The 21,399-nt window shown below is 35.9% G+C and overlaps 1 protein-coding gene across 2 annotated transcripts in view; it reads left to right on the top strand.

Annotated features, from left to right (window-relative positions):
- Window positions 1-233: 233 nt before the first annotated feature.
- LOC132697683 (otoferlin-like) overlaps window positions 234-21,399 on the top strand; it is a 56,887-nt gene continuing 35,721 nt past the window's right edge. The window contains exons 1-4 of one of the 2 annotated variants that reach the window (XM_060663235.1): window positions 234-365; window positions 9,512-9,570; window positions 16,152-16,340; window positions 18,822-19,309. In XM_060663235.1, the coding sequence (XP_060519218.1) occupies window positions 287-365; window positions 9,512-9,570; window positions 16,152-16,340; window positions 18,822-19,309 (815 nt within the window). In that variant the 5' untranslated portion in view covers window positions 234-286. The remainder of the gene's footprint in view (window positions 366-9,511; window positions 9,571-16,151; window positions 16,341-18,821; window positions 19,310-21,399) is intronic. The other variant, XM_060663236.1, reaches the window with a different exon arrangement.

Here is a 21,399-nt window from a genome sequence, read left to right as displayed (position 1 = left end):
TCTGACATTTGCAATCTTCAAACTTTCGCATTTACACTTTTTCTCTATCTTTCAAAATTGATCCTGCAGATAAGTGTCGAAATATAATGAATAACCCTGCACTTATTTTATAAAACAACATCCATAATCAAAGAGAACCGCCCTGTATATTCCTGCCGATCCTGCGCGCGAAATTCGGGCACGCAGTCGACCCGTATGAACGGGAGCAGGACAAGTAGAGCGACGCTCAATCAACAAGTATTCCTGCGACGGCCGCGGCAGCAGGACCGCGTTCGGTTTCCGTCAAATGTCGCTCGCGGTCAAGCTCAAACAGTTCCAAGTGGCGAAATGCAAGGGCGAGAAATTGGCCAAAATCGAGTTCAGAGGTGAGAGTCCATCACTTGAACGCTTTGCCGAATCAAAATTTATCGAAAACAATACGACGTCTATTCTGGCCGCGATACGCCAACAGAGCGAACCTTAAAATAACGCAAGAAACGAACCCTTCGTAATATCAAAATTGTCACCCGTCCGGGATATGCACTTTCGGCATCTCGAACAAAATTTTTGGTGAAATCTATCTGGGCCCCGTTACTATCGTAGCCGTTCCTCGTGGAAGACCGTGTGCAGACCCTTGTGTTTTTTTTTTAAATGTGATTTTTCTAACGTACAGACGGGCTAAAGATGATGTTTGTTAATTAATTAAGCGAGTTCCGTATTTTCCGTTCGAGTTTATAAAAATAACGGGAGCCTTATACTTGGACCAGAAATATAGTGCATTTACCCCGTGATTAACTCTGCTTGCGGTTTAGTTCTCCAAAACCGCAGCCCCGCATATTACACCCTTCTGATCATTCCATTTTAGTTAGTTTATTTTATTATTACGTTCAATTTCATTACATTTCTACATCTACAGTATCATTGTAAATATACAAAATATTAAATATAATAATAATAAAGTATCAGTCACTTAAAAAAATCTCTCAAAAAATATTTCCTTCTTTTATTACTCGTTTTTCACAGTGAGACTAGCTTTCTACTGATATTGTAGCCTCTCTTATTTTTAATAATTCCTGAAGTTGTTTTTTCGTGTAGCTTTCTTCAAAATGTAAACCATTTTCGTACAGACATTCTTTAATTTCTTCTTTATTTGAAGAAGTTTTTGGAATTTTTCTAATTTGAGCTGAATGATACGAGGCATTATCCAAGACAATAACAGCATTTGGCGATAGAGTTGACAACAGTTTATTTTTAAACTAGTTCTCGAATATTTCCGCGGTCATGTTTTCATGGTTATTAAGATTTGATTCTTTGATGTTTTTGGCAGAAAAAAATAAGGCATCTTCCACCTAACCATTTTTGGACCCAGCGTGAAGAACTGTTATGCGTTTTCCACCATCCTTTTTTTACTTAAAAAATAATTATAATAATATACATATATGGCATGGCATTCAAGGAAATCGAGAATTATCAATTTAAAATTATCCAAATCTATTCGCTGCATGTATATATTGGGTTGTTCGGAAAGTCATTTCGTTTTTTTTGGGGAACATGAAAGACAGTTTTCGTATAATGAATAAATATTTTATTAAATTATATATTGGCCATTCTGGTCCAACACCTTTTGCCATCTTTCTGGCAGTAACATAATTCCCCTCTCATAAAAGTTTTGGTCCTTGCTGGCAAAAAACTGGTTCAGGTGGTTTTTGACATCTTCATTTGAGATAAAGGTTTTGCCATCCAAAAAATTTTGCAGGGACTGGAACAAATAGTAGTCGGAAGGCGCCAGATCTGGAGAATATGGTGGATGTTGCAGTACGTCCCATTCAAGCTGTAAAAGTTTTTGGCGAGTGACCAAACTTGTGTGAGGTCTCGCATTATCATGGTGGAACACTACACCCTTCCTGTTGATTAATTCGGGCCTCTTCTTTTAAGTGAATCATTCAATTTGTCCAGTTGATGACAATAGACTTCTGAATTAATCGTTGTATTGTCCGGCAAAAGCTCAAAAAAAAAAACGATTCCTTTGACATCCCACCAAACGGAGAGCATCACCTTTTTTTGGTGAATGTTGGCTTTAGACACGCTTTGAGCCGGTTCATCTTTTCCGCTCCATGACCTCTTGCGTTTAACATTGTAATAATAAGTAATAATCCGCTTCAAAAATAGATCATTTTCTTGACGTTTGAGGAGCGAATCACACACGTCAACGCGACGACACAAATTTCGCTCCGTAAGGACATGGGGCACCCACACATCGAGCTTCGAGGTTAAGCCCATGCCTTTCAAATGGCCATAAACAGTCGAATTTGACAAATTTAATCTCTCACCGATCTCTCGTGTGGTTATTCGCCGATTTGCATCAACTAATGCCTTTATCGCATCTTTGTCAGCTTCGACCGGCCTTCCAGACCGTGGTGCATCTTCGACATCAAAATTGCCGGATCGAAATTTTGCAAACCAGTTCTGGCACTGGCGTACTGTTAACACGGCTTCTCCATACACATCCGTCAATTTTTTTCTCGCTTGGACAGCATTTTTACCTTTTCTGAAGTAAAAAAGTAAAATATGACGAAAATGCTGCTTATTGCTCTCCATATTTAAAAGGGCACCAACCAAAAACTACTGCGTAGAATTAATAGAACTTTTTCACACACAAGCCTTGCAATATCAGCTCTCAAGACATATAATGGCTATGCGGCTTAAGTGTGAAGTTGGTTTCGAAAAAACGTAATTAAGTCCTTCGACGGGAAAAAACGAAATAACTTTCCGAACAACCTTATATTATGGAAACGCTACGTCGATGATACCTTTGCTATTTGGCCTCATGATTAAGAATCCCTAGTTGATTATCTTGGACATTTAAACAGCCTAACATAAATTTTACAATTAAATTAAAAGCTAATCATAGCGTCCCACGAAACCGGACATAAAATTTTATTCCATAAAACTAAAATTCTTGCATGTAATCAGTTCTTCTACCAACGAAAAATCCGAGAGTCTATAGAAATCTACAAACAACCTAACAATCTTATCCGCGACTTGGTCATCCGAGACGGTGTTTATGCCACTCATTTAGCTCCGCCAGTTTCAGTCAAGCTCTGGAGAAGCCAACAGGATGATTGCCGAAACGTTATTTAGTTCGAGTCAACAAAAACCGAAGCAGGCAGTATCCAGAAGTTTTATAAAAAGTAAAATATAATACCGTTAACGTTTTTCCGTTCATATACCTACCAACCGCCCTAATACTATACGACATTGGATTTAATTTAATTATTGTTAATAATTGAGTTGTAAAAGGAGACCAGTCCAAAAGTTTCATTCAGACATAATCCTTAAAATTTTGTATCTTCCGACATGCGTAAGTTTTTATTGTCGACGCTGAGGTCGCCTGTTGTTTCTACATTACAAAGATTTGTTCTGAAGAATACAACATTTGTTTTGTCTGTATTAAGAATTAATTTGCTATCCAGGAATTGGGATATTCGTGTCATCTGCATAATTTATTATTTGTCTGGAACCTTCTTCAACCGTGTATATGTCATTGATGAAGATAACAAACATAATGGGGCCTAATATGCTTGAACTGAGGTGACTTTTACTTAATCAAAATCTATTTAACAAAATAAATAAGAACTAAAAGGCTACAATCCGTCCATTATGAAAAAGTTTCAAAAAAATTGTGAAAATGTGGTTTAAAAATAGCTTTCATAACAAACAAAACAATAGGAAAATTTTTAAAAAAACAATAAAATGAAATGTCCAGAATCTCAAAAATCAGGTGTCTACAGGTTGAAATGCGGATCTTGTCCTAAAATTTATATTGGACAAACACTTAGATCCTTCAAGAAACGCATCAACGAACATAAAAGAGCGTTTAAAAACAATAGTCTAGATTCTAATTATGCTACACACTTAAACACAGAAAACACATTTTTGACGACAATTTTGATATTTTACATACAGCTGCAAAAACTAGAAAATTAAATTTATTGGAAGCCATGGAGATTAACAAAATGAGACATTCAAATGTATTGCTTAACGGTCAATTAAATTTAAATACCCCTCCATTATTAAACTTATATTCTCACAACAACTTTAATTAAGGTTTTACTAACACTAAGACAAATATACTCATCTGCAGTTGCCGAACACAATCACGAAACCGGACATAAAATTTTATTCGATAAAACTATGTAAACGCCTCTAATCACGAAACATAAGAGAGTCTATAGAAATCTATAAGTAAACTAACAATCTGAAGCGTGACTCAGGTCTTTACTGGTAACCAATATGGCAATCAGTCATCCGAGACGGGGTTAATTTAGCTCCGCTCTCTCAGACAATATAAAAGCAGGCACAGAGTAAAATGCGAACCAGTTTCAAATCCAGAAGTTTTGCAAAAAGCAAAGTGGAAGATTTTAAAAATAATTCAAAACCAAATTCGAAAATTCAAGACACCGTGTATGCTTTAGAATAATTTTAAATCCTACATCCCAACAACCTTTACAAAGTTTTTATTTCCCATTTTTCCATAACTCGATTCTCGTAAGATTGTTGTTTATTGTTAAAAAATAATTTCGCTACCACTATCGTTGCTATTGCGTCGCAACAAATTCAATGTTCATAATTTCAAACGGCCACGCGAAAAGATTAGGTTTCCCAACCAAAGCGTGGGCCGTTGCGTGCAGCCTTCCTATCAAAACGATAACGATTCAAAACCTAGAAGTTTTTAACGTGAGGGAAATAAATTTGTCGGTGAAGCCGCGAGATTAACTACGACGTACGGACAAAGAACCCTCGAAACGTCTATTAAACGCGCGGCCGAAATTACAAATGTTACGCTATTGTGTCCAACATTTTGATCGTTTTTTGTTCATTTCCATCAAACTGTTTCCTTTTGTGCGGAGACAAGTTTTTTTTTTCTTCTCCCAAACCCGATTTCAGCAAACAAAAAGTAGGGTAGTGCCTCCCTAGCTACGTCTCTATTATGGATTTTCATTCAATTGTATATATATATATATATATATATATATATATATATATATATATATATATATATATATATATATATATATATATATATATATATATATATATATATATATATATATATATATATATATTAACATCTACTTAGGAAAATTTTTATAAATATTTTGGAACTACATTTAATGTTTCAAACAATCGGTGATTTTCTTTTGAATTTTTTTAGTATGCCAATACGCATCTCGTACTTTGGCTTGTATTTTCACAATTTCTTCGAGAAGGGCATCTTCCCCATGATACATAAAAAATGTCTCTACCAGCTTAACCGAATATAGAGCTTATTGGATGGTTGGTGGTTTCTTCACCTTCTTCTTCCTCTTGGTGCTCTTTCTCACCCTTTCTTGCTTGTTGTAATGAAGCTTCCTCTGTCAAGTCTGCTGTTGTAGGCAAATCCTGATCTATCACCATAAAATCTTGCAACTCCTCACTTGTAAACGTAATTTTTGTTTGAAACTGCTTTATCCACTCTCTTAATGACTGTTCATCTTCCAAATCGCTTCTAAATCGCCGATGTTGTTTACATTAAGAAGACGAGATATACAAAATGGAGACCTTTTTATTCTTTTCCCAGTTCCAAATTTATTGGCCGACCATCAACAAGCCCCTGTTTAAACAATTAAAAAGGAATTAGGACCAAAAAACGATGCCCTGTAGTGTTTGTGACGATTTAGCAACGTTCGATCGTATCATACGAATCTGTTTTAAATTGGACAAATATTTTCAGGTTAAGCAACGACTCAAATTCGAACCGAAACTAAAAGTTTCGTGAAATATTTAAATTTAGTTCGACCTGCGAAAACATATTTACGAGGTGTGTTTAAAAAGTAAGGTGACTTTTAAGTTTAATCAAAAAGTATTTATTTATTTATCAAAGTTAACGTTGTCCCCTTCAAAGTAATCCCCCAGATATTAAAAAAGTACCTTTAATTTTTTAAAACTTTACTATATATTCATATGAAGTATTCTTTTCAATATGAACTTAATCTCACAAAAAGCTATAACTTTTATGCAGTATGTTGCAGTATGCAGTCCTTCCTTTCTTGGGTTTCTTGTGTTTTGGTAACAGGAAAAAGTCACAGGGCCATATCCGGTGAATATGGTCTTGTTTTTGTCCAAAAGTGATGCATTTTACGCACGTTCGTCTTCGTTTGAAATATAAACATTTTGGCAAAAAAAAACCTTTCAAACTCCAAGCTTGGCTTGAAAATTGTCAAGCAATGCACCTTAGGACTTTTTTTGGGATTTGAAAACATATGTCGCATGACTTGAATTTCCCCAAAATGGAATACCATAGAGTAATCTCAAATAGATGTGAGCATAGTAGAAATTTATCACGGACTTTCCAGTCAAAACAGTTTTTACGTTTTTTATTAGGAAACAATAAGTATGCAGTCCTGAACAAAGTAATTGGCATTGACTTTGCCAAGATAGGATCTCGTCAAGCTCTAGTCCTAAACATTTAGCGTGCTTTTTTTATTTCTCCTCCCCGGCCTCCCCGCCCGACCAGACATTCACCAGAGAGATCTTTTTTGTTTTGTGGGCATTTGAATATCAGTACACTTGTTTTTTGGACATTCAAAAAGAGTTCGTTAGTGTTAAACCAGTAATTTAACGGTACAAGTTTTGAATTAATTCTTTCTGTGAAGAGTTTGATAACGGTGTGAGGAGACTAAACTTGAACTGTCTTCAACGACCTCTGATAGACAGTTCAATGATAAAAAGGATAAATAAAACAGGGTCAAGCATTGTACCTTGCGGTATGCCTCTATCTTCAGATTGGACTTGGGATTTTTTAATTTGACTCAAGTTGCCTCTCTCCTGCCTTATTTCAACATACCGCCTACGATTTGTTAAGAACGGCCTGAAGCAGTTCAAAGCTATTCCACGAATTCCGTATTGTTCCATCCTATTCAAAAGGATTTCGTGATTCATACAGTCAAACGCCCTGCTAAGGTCACAAAATATCCCAAGGTGCTCTCCATACTCAATATAGTTGATAGCATGCTCCAAAAATGAATGAATCGCTTCCGAAAAAAAATTTAGAGACATTTTGGTGACATTTTGCATACTAGGCTGCAATTTTTCACAGAAACTTCCACAGTAATACTTTTTATAAAACTTCTGGATTCCTTGCTGACGTTTCGCCAATCATCCTGTTGGCTTCTTCAGAGCCAAATGTTTGCAAAACCCTTGAGCTTATAACTTAAATTAATGATCGCATTTAGAAGAAAAAAATGGCCTTCACTTGGATCCTTGGTACTTTTGAAACCACAAACTCCGAGCTGCCAGAGTTTGTAGTTGAAATTATACGGGCACACAGTCGACGTTATTCAGGGCAGCCGCAACCCGGATTCCCAAGACACCGGGACCCGACGTCGCTTTGACATTTCCTCGTTTTAATGAAGTCATATACGTATGCCCGCGAAAATTGTTTGTCCGATATACGAACTTCCACGTTCACGCGATGCTTGGTAGATACGCTCTCCCTCTCTTGATTGTTTTGTGTTATTTACGGTCTTACAGTTTTGACTTTGTATTGGTTTGTCGTTACGGAGTTACGAAGCAAATGCTTTTTAATACTGTTCAATTTTACATCTCTCTTTTAAACCCGAAATCGAAATACTGTCCAGTATGTATAGGTTTTTTGTACATAGTGTTTTCTAATTTTTACAAAACTTCTGGAATCCTCGTGCGCCTGGTTGTTGTTGAGTGAACTTAAAAAAGATCCTACCTCTCTATCGGACTCCGTGAAAAAATCTGTTACCCCTCATGACTCTAAAATTCCTCGTCTCTACGGACTCCCAAAGATTCACAAACGAGGATTACCAATTCGGCCAATTCTCAGCACCATTGCTTCTTCAACATATTCTCTAGTAAAATATCTAGCTTCTTCAGGATAGAGGAACACAAATAAAACCTAACATAATCATAATCACTACCACTATTATAAAATAAATTAATATACAATATAAGAAAACTACATTCTATAATGTTGTAGTGTATGGTACCGTTTTGGCGTAAAATATGTAATTTACTATTTTGTCGCTCTCCTGTATCTACAGATGATGGACCTGTGCCGAAAGTTTCTTGTCATCTCGTCAACTAATTCCCGAACAAACTTAACAGACGTGTCATTGGTTTTTTTGTTGTGAAATTTTATATAATAAATATGCGTTGACTCTAGACATTTCGAGTCCTCAAAAAAAAAACTTTCAAAGACTTCCTCAGGAAAGAGTCTGCGCGGTCGACACCTCCCATATATTAATTCTAAATGACCACTACATTTGGCTTATTTACAACTTGTACGTTACCTCCACGTACTCTTCTGTCGATAGGCTGCACGAAGTAAGTGACCCTTTTATTTTTTGACGCCAATAACATCAAATTACCTGATCTGCAAATGTTGGTTTTTTGATAGAATCAGGTATAAATTTGCGGTTGATTTGTGTGTACCTGTCAAATGAAGTTTTAACTGTAGTGTAGTACTGTAGTATCTACTCACGTGTGCCATGTAGAATGTTTTGACAACCCCTCTGTGTTATTTTGTGTCTAGCCTAGTTATTTGTTTGTTGCAGTATTTTTATTATTAGCTCATCGGTGAAAAAGAGCTTCAAAAAATCTATGGGTTTTGTACAAGTACCAGGAACTTGTGGTCCTACCTTTTAATCCCAGAAGTAAATAGAATCCTGTCTGGTAGCTGATGCTGGCATGTGACTTTCTGCCATGGACCAAAATTACTAGGTTATGTTTTATTCTGGTTTTCTTCACTGCTTGAACTTGATGGTAAAGGTTCGGATCTTTGTCTTTTAGTAACTACCACTACTAGAGTCGTTTTTGTCATTAATATTATCACTATCCAATCTATAATTTTCAGGGCGCGTTAATATAAAATTCATCGCCACTATTTTGCAATTCATTTTCCAAATTTCTTGGGCATTTGATTTTTTTTTAAATACACCAAACTTAAATATTCACAATGCAAAAATGGTGGACACGTGAACTGAAGTGGTAAAAATTTGTGCATCAACAGATATAAAATAAACAACTTACGCCATGTATAAAACAAATATCATATTATTTTTTATATTTACGTAAACATGTCGTCAACAAAGGTTCAAGAAAGCAGCGTAGGGGATGACAGACCGGCCAAACTGCTCTAATGATAAGACATAGCGTGCCGCTTATACGGCGACATACGAGTGCAAAGGTGGATGTCGATACATATGTATCGATAAAGCTTGGCAGCTACACGCAATGGCAGCTGCAAACGTAAATCCAGCAGTTCGAATATTGTCTCTTCTAAATATTTAAAAATAACAGTTCTGTTGGTGGGGTGAGGGTGGGACATGGGGGAAATCATATTTCATCGAATTACCAAACGCTTGAGCGAGTTAATAGCCAAGGGATTTTGGCGATCATCGCGAAAATAACAATCAAAACCGAACGTGTTTCCTTTCCGGTTGTAAAGTAAAGTTTGTTTCAGGCGTCTCCCACCTGACGAAGATCCTAGAAGAGAACTGTGAACTGTTGACTGTTGATCAGGTAAGCGAAAACTTTTAGTAATATTTTAACAGGCTACAACGTAGCACAGTAGATAACACCAGAATGTGTTTCCTTTTTTTTGTGGCAATTACAACTATATACAACATAGTACAATATACACACTAAGTATTCGCGCTTGGTACAAGAAAATTTCTGTAGCGACATTTTTTTTTCTCTATATATGTGGTTGTCCAATACGCCTCGCGTTCAGTTGGGTGGTTTGTAAAAATAGTGGAACAGTTAAATGGCTGGATGGCAGTTTTATATTAAAACAACAGATTCAAATAGTTGTGGGTGTAAAGCGATTTGTAAAATCTGTAAAAAAGAAAAAGACCTACAACACACCATGATGTTTGTGATTATTATTATTATTATTTATTTATCATCCAACAGATATCAATGAAATAGATAGATGAAGATCTTACGCAAATATGACAAACATATTAATATGGTTAGTGGGCACAAACAAAGAAAATGAAAAAAAAAATGAAAATCAGCCTAATTTGGGTAGAGTGACAAACAAATAGCACAGGCAATTGAGAATCCTGAAGTAAAAAAAAACGAAAGGATGAGCCAGAAATTGCGACACAGTTCATGTGTACAACTGCTTCCCCAGTATCAGTACAACATACTTTCAGCACTTCTGGTTTTGTACACTCAGATCTAAGGAACAGGATGGGGATAGAGGAATGGGGAAAATTAGTATTTTTCGTCAAACTATACAACCAAATTGTAGAAGCATAAAATGTATATTATTATGTTGTCTTATGTTTTCAAAGAGTTGTGTTTTACTTTTTATTTGTCATATTTTGCGATTTTCAAAAATAAGAGTTCTATTAAAATCACGATTTTAAATTAAACAAATTAAGTGATTAAGATCAGCCCAACCCTGAATATAATATTAAAAATACAAGGTGTATAAAATTAAACAACCTAGGTAAGTCATTCATATCAACGTGTAAAAACCAATCTTTGAGTTGCTGTAAGGTGTTCTGGTATAATTTAGCACACGTTGATATGGTTCTTTCAAAACCACAAAGTTGCGAATAAGAAAAAAGGTAAATTTCGGCACCTTATTCAAAGCGGTTTATGGTTTCGCAGTATTGACAAAGTCAACCCGGTAAATATCGAAAACGAAATTGAATCTCGGTTGATTTTCTGAATCCGACGCCGTAATTCTTTCCTCCGCGCAGCATTTAGAAGAAGAAAAACTTATTAATTTATTCGATAACGTTGTTGACATTATTCGTTGGGATTCTCATTGCCTTTCGACCCGAGAAAATTTGTATCACAGAGCACAGTCAACCTTTACTTGAATTACCTTTAATACAAAAGTTTTAGCACTCTAAACGTGAAAGAAACTGGCAACTAAATCATAGCCTTCTAGTGATAGTGAATTACCATTATAAACGGAGTCCTATTTTCAATTTTTCGCAAATCACCGACGCACCCTGTACGTTATTAAAAAACCATCAAGGATAAAAGTTTTTGGTTTGGATCTCGCGCGTCTTTTGGTTCAAAAATATTTTCGACCGCATATACCGTTTTTGAGAAATTGTTTTTATTTTTATACCCTGCAAATATGGTTTTTAAATTTTCAAAAATACTTTCTTAAAGGCACTGCTTTTACTCTGAAGTCAAAGAAGCGTCTGTGTACGGTGTGACTGTGCGATGACTTTCTATAACTTTGTTGATGTTGATTCATTTTGTTTATTTATATAAACGTCCTGTACTTTGTCATATAGACTGTCCTGTTCTTATGTATTATACACTGTTTTATATAATTTGCACACTATTTATATAATTTATTCATTGTCTTGTTTTTTATATACATATTTTTTTTACGTATTGTATTTATGATTTGCCATAACTGTAAGAACAAAACGCGGTCAATAAATTCTATTCCATTCTATTCTGTGGGATGCAAAATGAGTATAAAACTACTCTTTTTAGATTCACATCTAGTATACTTTCCCGAAAGTTCTTCGGTCAAGAGGAAGAGATCGTTCAAAAATTAATGGACTTTTTGGGATGAGTTTTGTTCTTTTACTACTAAAACCAGTATTCTTTTAATGTCGATTAAAAAAAAAACCTTACGTGATGGAGGAAAAAGGCTTACCAGATTCAAATTTAGGAGGCCTAAATTATACAGAATCAAAAGTCAGATCGAAATCAACATTCGAACGTTTAACAATTGTTGGCCTGCGGATAATTGTAAAATATTGTCCAAATTGGATTTCGTCGCTCGGGGTGAATCCAATTATTTGCGCAGGTTTGCGCGCGGCTTTGCGCCAGAACGCAAAATCGGCCGTAAAATAGCAAAAACGCCTGGAAAAACCGATAATAATCGTCTAACCACATAATTATACCGTATGCTAATCTTTCTCCGCAGTACGTGCTAATGGGTTCACTGTACCTTAAGGGCGGTGGAAAAAAATAGCGTATAGCGATCATTCTATATAATCAGCGCTTTGACATTTCGACGATGGTTCAAGGGCGCTTTAATTAAAAAACCGCGACATTTTCAAGCCGGAGGGTAAAAGATATTTATACATATATTATATTATACATCTTTTTTAAGCTAGGCAAGATTGAAATTTTATTACGGCGACTGGCCGTAACTTTTTAACACGAATTTTAGCGACCTTTTAAAAGTTAGAGTTAAAAGTCTCCGGATTAAACTTTAACGTCCCTCGAAATTTCCGGAGGAAAGCGTTTTCCGCGCTCTTGTCAGTAAATCATCAGCGGCGGCCCGAGAAGAAGCATTTCACAAAAAACGAAAAAGTTATATACTTGGGCCAGTGCTTTTACAACCGACCCCCCTGATGAACTTTGCCTACTGTTTATTACTCCAAAACCGCAGCCCCTTACCAGTAACTGTTCCAAGGTCGTCCTAGGAATTTTCTAATCTGGGCTGACTCATACGAGGCATCATCCTACACACAATAACAGTATATGGCGATAGTTTTGGGAACAGTTTATTTTCAAAACCAGTCTTCAAGTACTTCCGCGGTCCAGTTTTCATGGTACTCCACACTTGAATTTTTGACGTTTTTGGTAGAGAAATATAAGGCACCCAACCATTTTTGTCCATGTGAATGCGGCACGTCTAGTACACACTTGTTACTAACAACACACCTTTTTTTTACTATGTCGTGAGTGTCGAACCACGTTTCTTCTAAATATACTATTGGCCCGTTTTGCTCTCGAAATTTTTCAATTGCATTAAAACAATCCACCCTCCATTGCGAAATTCTTTGAGATTCCATTGGCACTTGACGTTTATATATGTTTGAAACTCAAAATCCATTTCCTTCAAATAAAGTACGCAACGACTCTTTGTCACTACTTTTTTATGCAATTCTTCTAGGGTTAAAACACCATTCGCTTTATAAGCGTCGTAGATTACAGGCCTAATTAGATCTGAGTGTTGCTCTTTAAAAACTCCCGAAGTACCACTTTCCTCTTGACTATCCCATTTGCAACAATTTTTCTGAGAGTTGACTTCGGAACTTGGGTCCTGTCACTTGTTTTTATTGCTGTTCCTACTTCCCCTTCTGAATTTCTTATAAAATTTTAAACATTTGTTGAGGTAGTTCGTTTTCTAAATTGTCATTAGATTCGACAACAATTTCCACTCCGTCTTCAAGATCTGCGTTGTTTTTCATGTCTTCTTCTAGCAGGGGAACAGCTGCTTCGTTCCACGGTCTCCATATTTTTTAAACTGTTAAAAAACCGCAACCTTCAAAAAAATTTTAATTGTAAGATTCTAATAAATATTTATTTGTATTCTTATGACGTACCTTTATCTACGGCGAATATAATCTAGGGCCTTGTTGTCGAAGAACTATGTAGAAGACACAAAAATACAAGAAGAAGAATGTTGTTAATCGACAGGCACACAAGACAAAAATGATGATTTTCAAACTCACCAGTAAGAAACATACAGTACAGTACAGTTACCCTTAGATTAAGAGAGAATATACTTTTTAAATTTCATAGCATCTTCGGAATTTTATTAATTTTTATTAACGGTTTAGTTTTTCCTATGCTTTAGTTTTATGTTGTGCAAATAAATTATTATTATTAGTAATTAGTACATATTTCATGTTTGGGGCGCTCTATCACTATATCGTATTAGGTTTTGCTTACTACAACAATTAGACTTGATGTGCTAATAATAACATTGTTATATTTTACAAACTCATTGGTGAAATATAAATAAAATTAAAAAAGAAACTAATTCTCCGTTTGCATTTATAAAATAAAAGTACAAAGTAAGTGAAGGTACGCATGGAAATATTGAATAAACTTAAAATAATTACTTAAAAAGTACCACTAAGGTGGAATACATAAAGTATTTCAAAAAGTAAGATTTTTATAAGGGGATCCTTGCGTCTTTTTTAATTGCACACCTTGTATATTTTTTTATTTTAGAATTCTATGAAAAAAATGTCTTACCTACTTACCCTCCGATTTAATTATAATACTCTAATAAAATCCAATCTTCTGTCTCGATTGATGAATTAATCAACTAAAATTAAATGAAAATGAGGCAAATTTACTTTTACTTCGAAGGGAAACCTGGATACTATTTGCTTAGTTTCTTTCGTAGAATTCGAAACTGCAAGAATATACAAAAGAGACTCGATTCGTCAATTTTTATAAATTGCTTTTTCGGCAATGTTGCCAACTCGCAAAATTTACCTGAAACGGGGGGAAAAAAATTGATTGATGCATTTTAAAAATACGTAAATTGGATTTTAATGCGTCAATTTTTATTTCAAGAGAGGACAACGTTTCAATGCAAAATTGAAAAGTATAGGGTGTTCCGTTTCCCATCGAAACTATACCTTTTTTTTTCTCTTATTTCAATTCATGTAAAACTGCGTATGTGAGTTAGCCTTGAATTTTCAAATTCTACCACAAGCCGGAATCGCAGACGAAAATATTTTTGCGAAGATCATCGGATAGAAAAAGGAAAATACGTGCCCCAAAGCGAATCAGGGCGATACGCCAGACTGGTCGGGGCGTCTATAAAGAATAAAGAAAAATCGAACGAATTAGAACGTCTGGCTTTCCGCCAGACCTGTTGATTCGAGCATGACACAATTTCACGACTGTACTCAAAAATTTCATGCATTTTTATAAGGACAAGAATATTTTGCCAAAATTTACTCGATTTCGCCATATTGAGTACTGTGTTCGTGAGTTAAGACAACTAATCTGATTCCTTTAGATGATTTGGTGTTGCGAATGTTTGTTTTTAATAGGAAGGACTGAGGAAACGGTCGATTTTCGTTTATTCAATGTTTTAGGAGATCACTGCACAGGGTGAGTCAAAACAAAGAAGTTCTCGATATTGTTCCATATGGAAGGGATGATATTTGTGTTTCCTAGTGGGGCGAATTTTGCTTAGTAGCAAAGTTAAAGAACAAAATTTGAAAACAGATTGTCTTATTTAAAAAAAAGTATGTTTTATTACTTGCGCTTTTTTGAGCCGCCCTGTATACTATAAAATAATTTTACGAATTTTGTGAAGAATACCGCGACCAGAGGTTTATACTTGGTTTTAGGCACTACACGGTGCTTCTGGATAAAAAAAGCAAATCAAGATCCGGCTTTTACATGCGCCGAATATTACTTACCAAAGAATTTTGTCCATTCCAGCACAAAATCTTAATACTAATAAAACTTGATTCGCTGAGGTCACCTCAGTTTTTCCATAAGGGAATCACAGGCTACTACGTCACTGACGTTGAGAACATCAACAAGCAACATAAAGATATGTTAATAAATGCCAATTGTTCTCTATCTCTCAACATGCCCGATTAAAAAACAGATCAACCAGTTCCGCCATTTTTAAGGAAAATAACTTAGCGAATATAGACCTCAGTAAGGCGTTCGATTGCCTAGACCACAAGATTTTATTAGATAAAATGGAGAGATATGGGATTCGTGGAAAAGCACTCAAGCACGTCATCGTCCAAAAGTAAAAATTTGAAATCTCACAAAATAGGACAGGGATACCACAGGGTAGCATACTAGGACCAAGTCTTTTTATTTTTTATATAAACGAACTACTAATGGACATAAATAATTTTTTGATAACCAATTATACAGATGATACAAATATGTTAGCACCTGGAGGAAATCTATTGCCTGTAACAAATAAAACGAAAAATGCATTCGAGAAAATAAATTCGTGCTTCATACAAAACGAACTAACAGTCAACAAAACAAAATCACTAATGACTATCTAGAAATTAATAAAATAAATGTAGAGTTTACGGAGAATATAAAGTTTTTTGATTCTGTACAATTTATCAACATTAAAAGAATTAATAAATGATGAACAAAAACCAAATTAAAAAACCTAAATTAAATAACAAAGTCTCAAACAATAGTTGCTCTCCTCATATCATAGCTATTCGAAAATGTAGAGATCATCTGGTTTAATTAATCCAAAGTCTTGAAACTTCTTATGACCACAAGAAATATATTTCCAAAATCTTGGCTTAGTTTAGTCCCTATACCTACAACAAAAATCTATATACCATAAAATACATTCTCTTTTGCAGAGGTTCGACTGGCCAGTGGCCAGGCCTTTGGAAGAAGAAGAGATCCTGCTCATCGAGTTATATTCGAGGAACCGACTATTTGCCGATAAACTCGTCGGCAGCTACCGTCTGGTGCTGCAGAACGTCATCAAAGATGGAAAACTATCTGTACGGGACAGCCTGCTCGACGTTAATAACAAACCTTTGCCCGTAAGTCTTAATTATTGACCCGTTTATCAATAACAAAGTTGGATTTTGATTAGTCGTTGCTATCGGTCATTGAGATTTTTTTCTTTTGGTTCTTTTTTTTTTTGCTGGATGGTCGTAAGTGTGTCTTTATCGATATCGGTTGATTCAACATTGAGCGAGGCTAACGTTAACAACTGGAACATGATGGCAACTCTACAACCGCAGGGTATTTAGGAGTTTTCCATGGACAGACAAAACATCACCTTTAATTTCAAACCTCAGCCTTCTAGATGGACCTTGTTAGTACAATAGTGTCTTCATCGATATCATATGTTCAATTTAACTGAAATTTTTTTTGCAAATTGCAAATGGCACTATAGATAATCGATTAACAGTGTTTGATATTTAACTTCGAACCTTTGTAGAACACGCAAGAATGACGGGAAAATTAATGCGTTAAATCGTTCATCGTTCATCGTTCAATCGTCTCCATACAAAGCTATGTATTAATCCACTCTGGATAACGAATTTCTCACTCTCTATGCCGAAAGAAAAAAGGGCACATCAGGTAACAAGGTAAGGAATGTAGGCCGACTTCTAATTAATAGAGATTCTTATCTTCTCCGAATTTATTACCCTTACCGAGAACCTGGTCATCCTAAGTGCACAATTACGTTTACAAGTGAGGAGCTACAAGATTTTATGGTGATAGATCAGGATTTGCCTACAACAGCAGACTTGACAGAGGAAGCCATATTACAACAAGCAAGAAGGTTGAGGAAGAGTATCAGGAGAGAAGAAGATGAAGAGTTGATCTGGGACCACCACCAACCATTCAACAAGCCCTATATTCAGTTAAGCTGCGAAGAAATTGTGAAAATCCAAGCCAAAGTACGAGGCATACTAAAAAAATTCAAAAGAAAATGAAATTATTAGAGAGAAGAGAAGATGTTTTAATTCTGGGCTCAGCGACTCGAGCTAAGATAATTTTACGACTCTGTGTACAAGAGAGTTGATAACCGATGATTTTTGGGTCGGATGGTGATATGACAATTCATTAAGTAGGTTTTCTGTAATCACAATGACCCAATTTAGGTCTGATTTTCTATTGATAAGAATATCTAATAATGGGAGATTATTATTAGTTGCGATAAAAAATATGTTAAGGTGAATAGAGTTTAAATGTCTAAGAAAATCTACTAATCTACTACTAAAATCTACAATTGTCACTGTTGTCCTTTCTAAAATTCAAAATATCACTGACCGCATATCAAAAGTATTAAAGAACTATAAAAGACAAATAAACTCATCAACAGTTGCCGAACACAATCACGAAACCACTACGATATAGAAGTAGCTGCTACGATGTACATATTTTTGATTTGAAAAATAAGAAGAAAAAACAAAGGCACTGGTGGTAAATATCTTTCGAAAAGGGATCAACAAAGTTTTCCGCTTGATTTAACATTTCGGTCAGTTAGTGGAAACTATGAAAATTTTCCAAGGACGTCGCCAACAGACTTTGAATTTTTTATCAATTTTATGGACTCGAAAATAATGAAACAAAATACCACTATGAGAAAGGCTATTTCAGTATATTTTTTTGCAACTGGGGATTAGTATAGCAGTATGCAGTATCTCTTCAAAATTTCCAAACAATCCATAAGGGTTATAATTCTGGATATCTGTAAAGTAGAAGAATTAAAAGACAAAAAATTTATTAACCGTAACTTAAGCTTTGAAAAAAAAGCCCATTCTTCAAGTAAGTTATAAGATAAAAATGATTCTGAATTAGAAATTAATTTTAATAAAAGGTATTAAACTTACAAAGAAAGAAAATCATCAATGCTTGTATTTGGCTCAGAGTGGCTAGAGAATTCTGGACTATGGTTGAAGTGTATGGACGAAACTAAAGTGGTCTCAGAGTTTGGTGAAGGAAGTGGAGGTCGAGTCAGTGTGCCAGTAGATGATTTTTTTCTTTCAGTTGTTGGGTAAAATGGAGATTTATTAGGTGACTAATAGAAGCAATTAGGTGGCTGGGGTGCGGAAAGGTTCTGATATTGCTGTTGTGGGCTATGAGAATTTTAATGGCAATCTCCGGTTTTCATATTGTGCTAGCTGAGAAGTACAACAGCCTAGATCAGATGACATATTTATTTCTTTCCATGCACAGTTTTTTTTTTGTAATTTTAGTGAAATAATGTAAATATTTCGGGTTCCACAGCACCTCTTTTTCCCGATACTTTTCTATAAATTCGAAGGTTTTCATTCGAGCACTCCATTTTTACAAGAGCCGTACTCTCGTGCATGTAGATACGTGCTTTTTACAAGACTTATCGTTCAGATGCTGTAACATCAACGCGTGCCATTTTGCTACAGGATACAGGATAAAATGTTACGAGAGCAGGTTACGTTACGAGCTTTGTCTAGACCCGGCTTTACAGTAGCCTGTGGAAGTTTCCTTCCGACCTTTCTGAAATTGCTAATTTACAAAACTTCTAGGCGATCGTGGAGTTCAGCGTGATCTATTCCCTGCCGGACGAATCGCTGGCTTCCTTCGCGGGCAGTTCCGCCTTCGATATGCTCGAAGACGAGCACCAGATGCTGATCGACATCGAGCAGAACATCGCAAACATCGAGAAAACGCTCATGGCGGAACAAAGCGCCGATCAGCAGCCGATTTCCGATAAGAGATCGTTCCTGAGACGGGGCACGACCGTCTCGACGCCGACGACGCCCCCTAACGTCGACCGCAAACGCTCGACGCTCAAGAGCGTCAAGAGCCTCATCAGGTTCGGCAAGCAGCGACCTCCAAGAGACAGCGATACCGAGGACGAGATGGCGTCCCTTTTGCAGGAATCAGGACGGGATTCCAGGAATTCCGGAATTGAATCCGCTCCGATTTCAAGAGCCGGAAGCGACACGTCGATAGACTCGAACGCTAAGAGCGAAACGATCAACTCCATGCTTGACCGCCGAAGGGCATCCAAGTAAGTCGATTCGGAGACTATTTTGGGGAAAATGGAAAATTCCCTCCATTTTCGCACCAGATATCGCAGCAAAAATATTCAGCGTACGGGGTGAGGCAAAGAGAGAGTAAACTTCATTATCAAATGGCAAATAAAAAACAATGTTCACTATTTTTCAATTTAATTTTGAATGGAACTGAAAAATCTCGATTATTTTAAATGGCACACACCGCGTATGCACATTAGTATCGTTCCCGAAAGATAGACAAAAATACTGTTTTACTAAAACGTGTTCCATTAGGATAGTTTGCTGCGAACACTCTGACTATGTAAAACAATAGATAATTTGCCAGATATCAACTTATTAAAAAATGAGTTTCTATTTACTACTTCAAACGTCATTACTTATTGGTATTGGTAGCAATATTAGTGAGTGACTAAACCTATTTTTTTTTGTGTATAAAAATTGTGATAATACTCAATATCTGAAAACAGATAAATATTTTAAAGATATTTAAAAGAAAATCGAAAATTGCACTGATTTTAATCGAGTGATTTAAACTGATTTAAGACTTCTGGCATCTCAAATGGAATTTTGTCTTTGAAATCTGGTTTTGACGTTATATTTCATTAGAACTTTTGAATGTAAGGAATGTCCACAGTGGCAAGTATAGGATTGCTTTCGGCCTCATTGTTATAGGAAAGTTGTGGTGAAGTGCATTTTTTTATGGAACGCTTAATATCTTTAATGTGGAAATTATTAGACAGAGGAGCAGAGGTAAGGTGTTTTAATTCTGGGTTCAGTGACTCGGGCTGAGATAGTTTTATTGCTCTCTAAACAATAGAGGTGATAACCGGTGATTTTTGGGCCGGATTGCGATGTGACCATGAATTAAGCTATCGGTCTGTGTGCGTAGGTTTTCTGTAAACAGGACCCAATGTTAGGTCTGATTTTCTATTGATAAGAATATCTAAGAATGGAAGGTTTCCAACTCAATGGTAAAACGTATGCTGGGGTGTATAGCATTCAAATGTTAAAGAAAATCTACTAAGGTTTCTTGACCATGAGGTCGAATAACAAAAGTATCATCGACGTAGCGTTTTGGTTAGTTTTGGTTTTAGATGAAAGGTGTCGAAAGCTTTCTTCTCAAAGGCTTCCGTAAATATATTAGCGATGACTGCTTCTAAAATTTGACCGTTATAGGAAAAATATGTTAATATCTGACATGATGTTGAGAGTTTCAGGAATAGGAACTTTAGTAAAGAGGGATTCTACGTCGAAACTAACTAGAATATCTAGGGTATCTAATGTAATGTTTTTTTTTAAATTGTTCAATGAAGTGAAAGGAATTAAGTAAGAAACTATCAGTTTTGCCTGTAAGCGGTTTTTAATAAAGAAGTTAGATATTTTGCTAGAAAATATGGTGGAGAACCAGTGGTGCTGACAATAGGTCTTTGGGAGTCCGTAGAGACGACGAATTTTAAAGTCATGAAGGATGACAGATTTTTTAATGGAGTCTAATAAAGAAGAAGCTTTAATAACAGATTTAAGGTTGCCTTCCATAAATGACGTGGGATCTTTTTTTTAAGTTCACGCTATCTTGAATATTTATCTGATATTCATTTGTGTTCATGACCACCGCAATATTTCATTTATTTGCTTTTAGGATTAGGATATCTAGATTAGATTTTAGAGATTCTAGGGCAATGCGTTCAGGCTTTGCAATATTAGATTTAGGAAGTTTTGATTTTTTAAAGATTTTTCGTTTTCTAATCGAATTTCCCGTGTGGGGTTGCTGGTCCCCCATCGGGCGCCTCCCCAGGTGGCGGATAGGGGGATGCCTCCCAGATATGGGTGGTACTGGGGAAATGAAATACCCAGGGCGGACCAAAACTAGCATGACACAGGGCAGTAGCTGTGGCATTACTGGTTTGGAGGCTATTGAAGAATGACTTCTCTAAGGACCCAAAGTCAGATACCTACAGGCGATAATCACATAAAGATTTACTCGGCTGTAACACTACGCCACAGAAAGGAGAGGGACCCTACTGTGCGAATATGTATCCCTAGAAAACTCATCATGGACTCTAACTCGAAGACATATGGTAAG

Source organism: Cylas formicarius, unplaced genomic scaffold (assembly GCF_029955315.1).
Source record: "Cylas formicarius isolate icCylForm1 unplaced genomic scaffold, icCylForm1.1 PGA_scaffold_2__14_contigs__length_35257938, whole genome shotgun sequence".
Lineage (NCBI taxonomy): Eukaryota > Metazoa > Arthropoda > Insecta > Coleoptera > Brentidae > Cylas > Cylas formicarius.
Note: the sequence above shows the minus strand (reverse complement) of the source record. Positions and strands in the feature narration are given on the sequence as shown.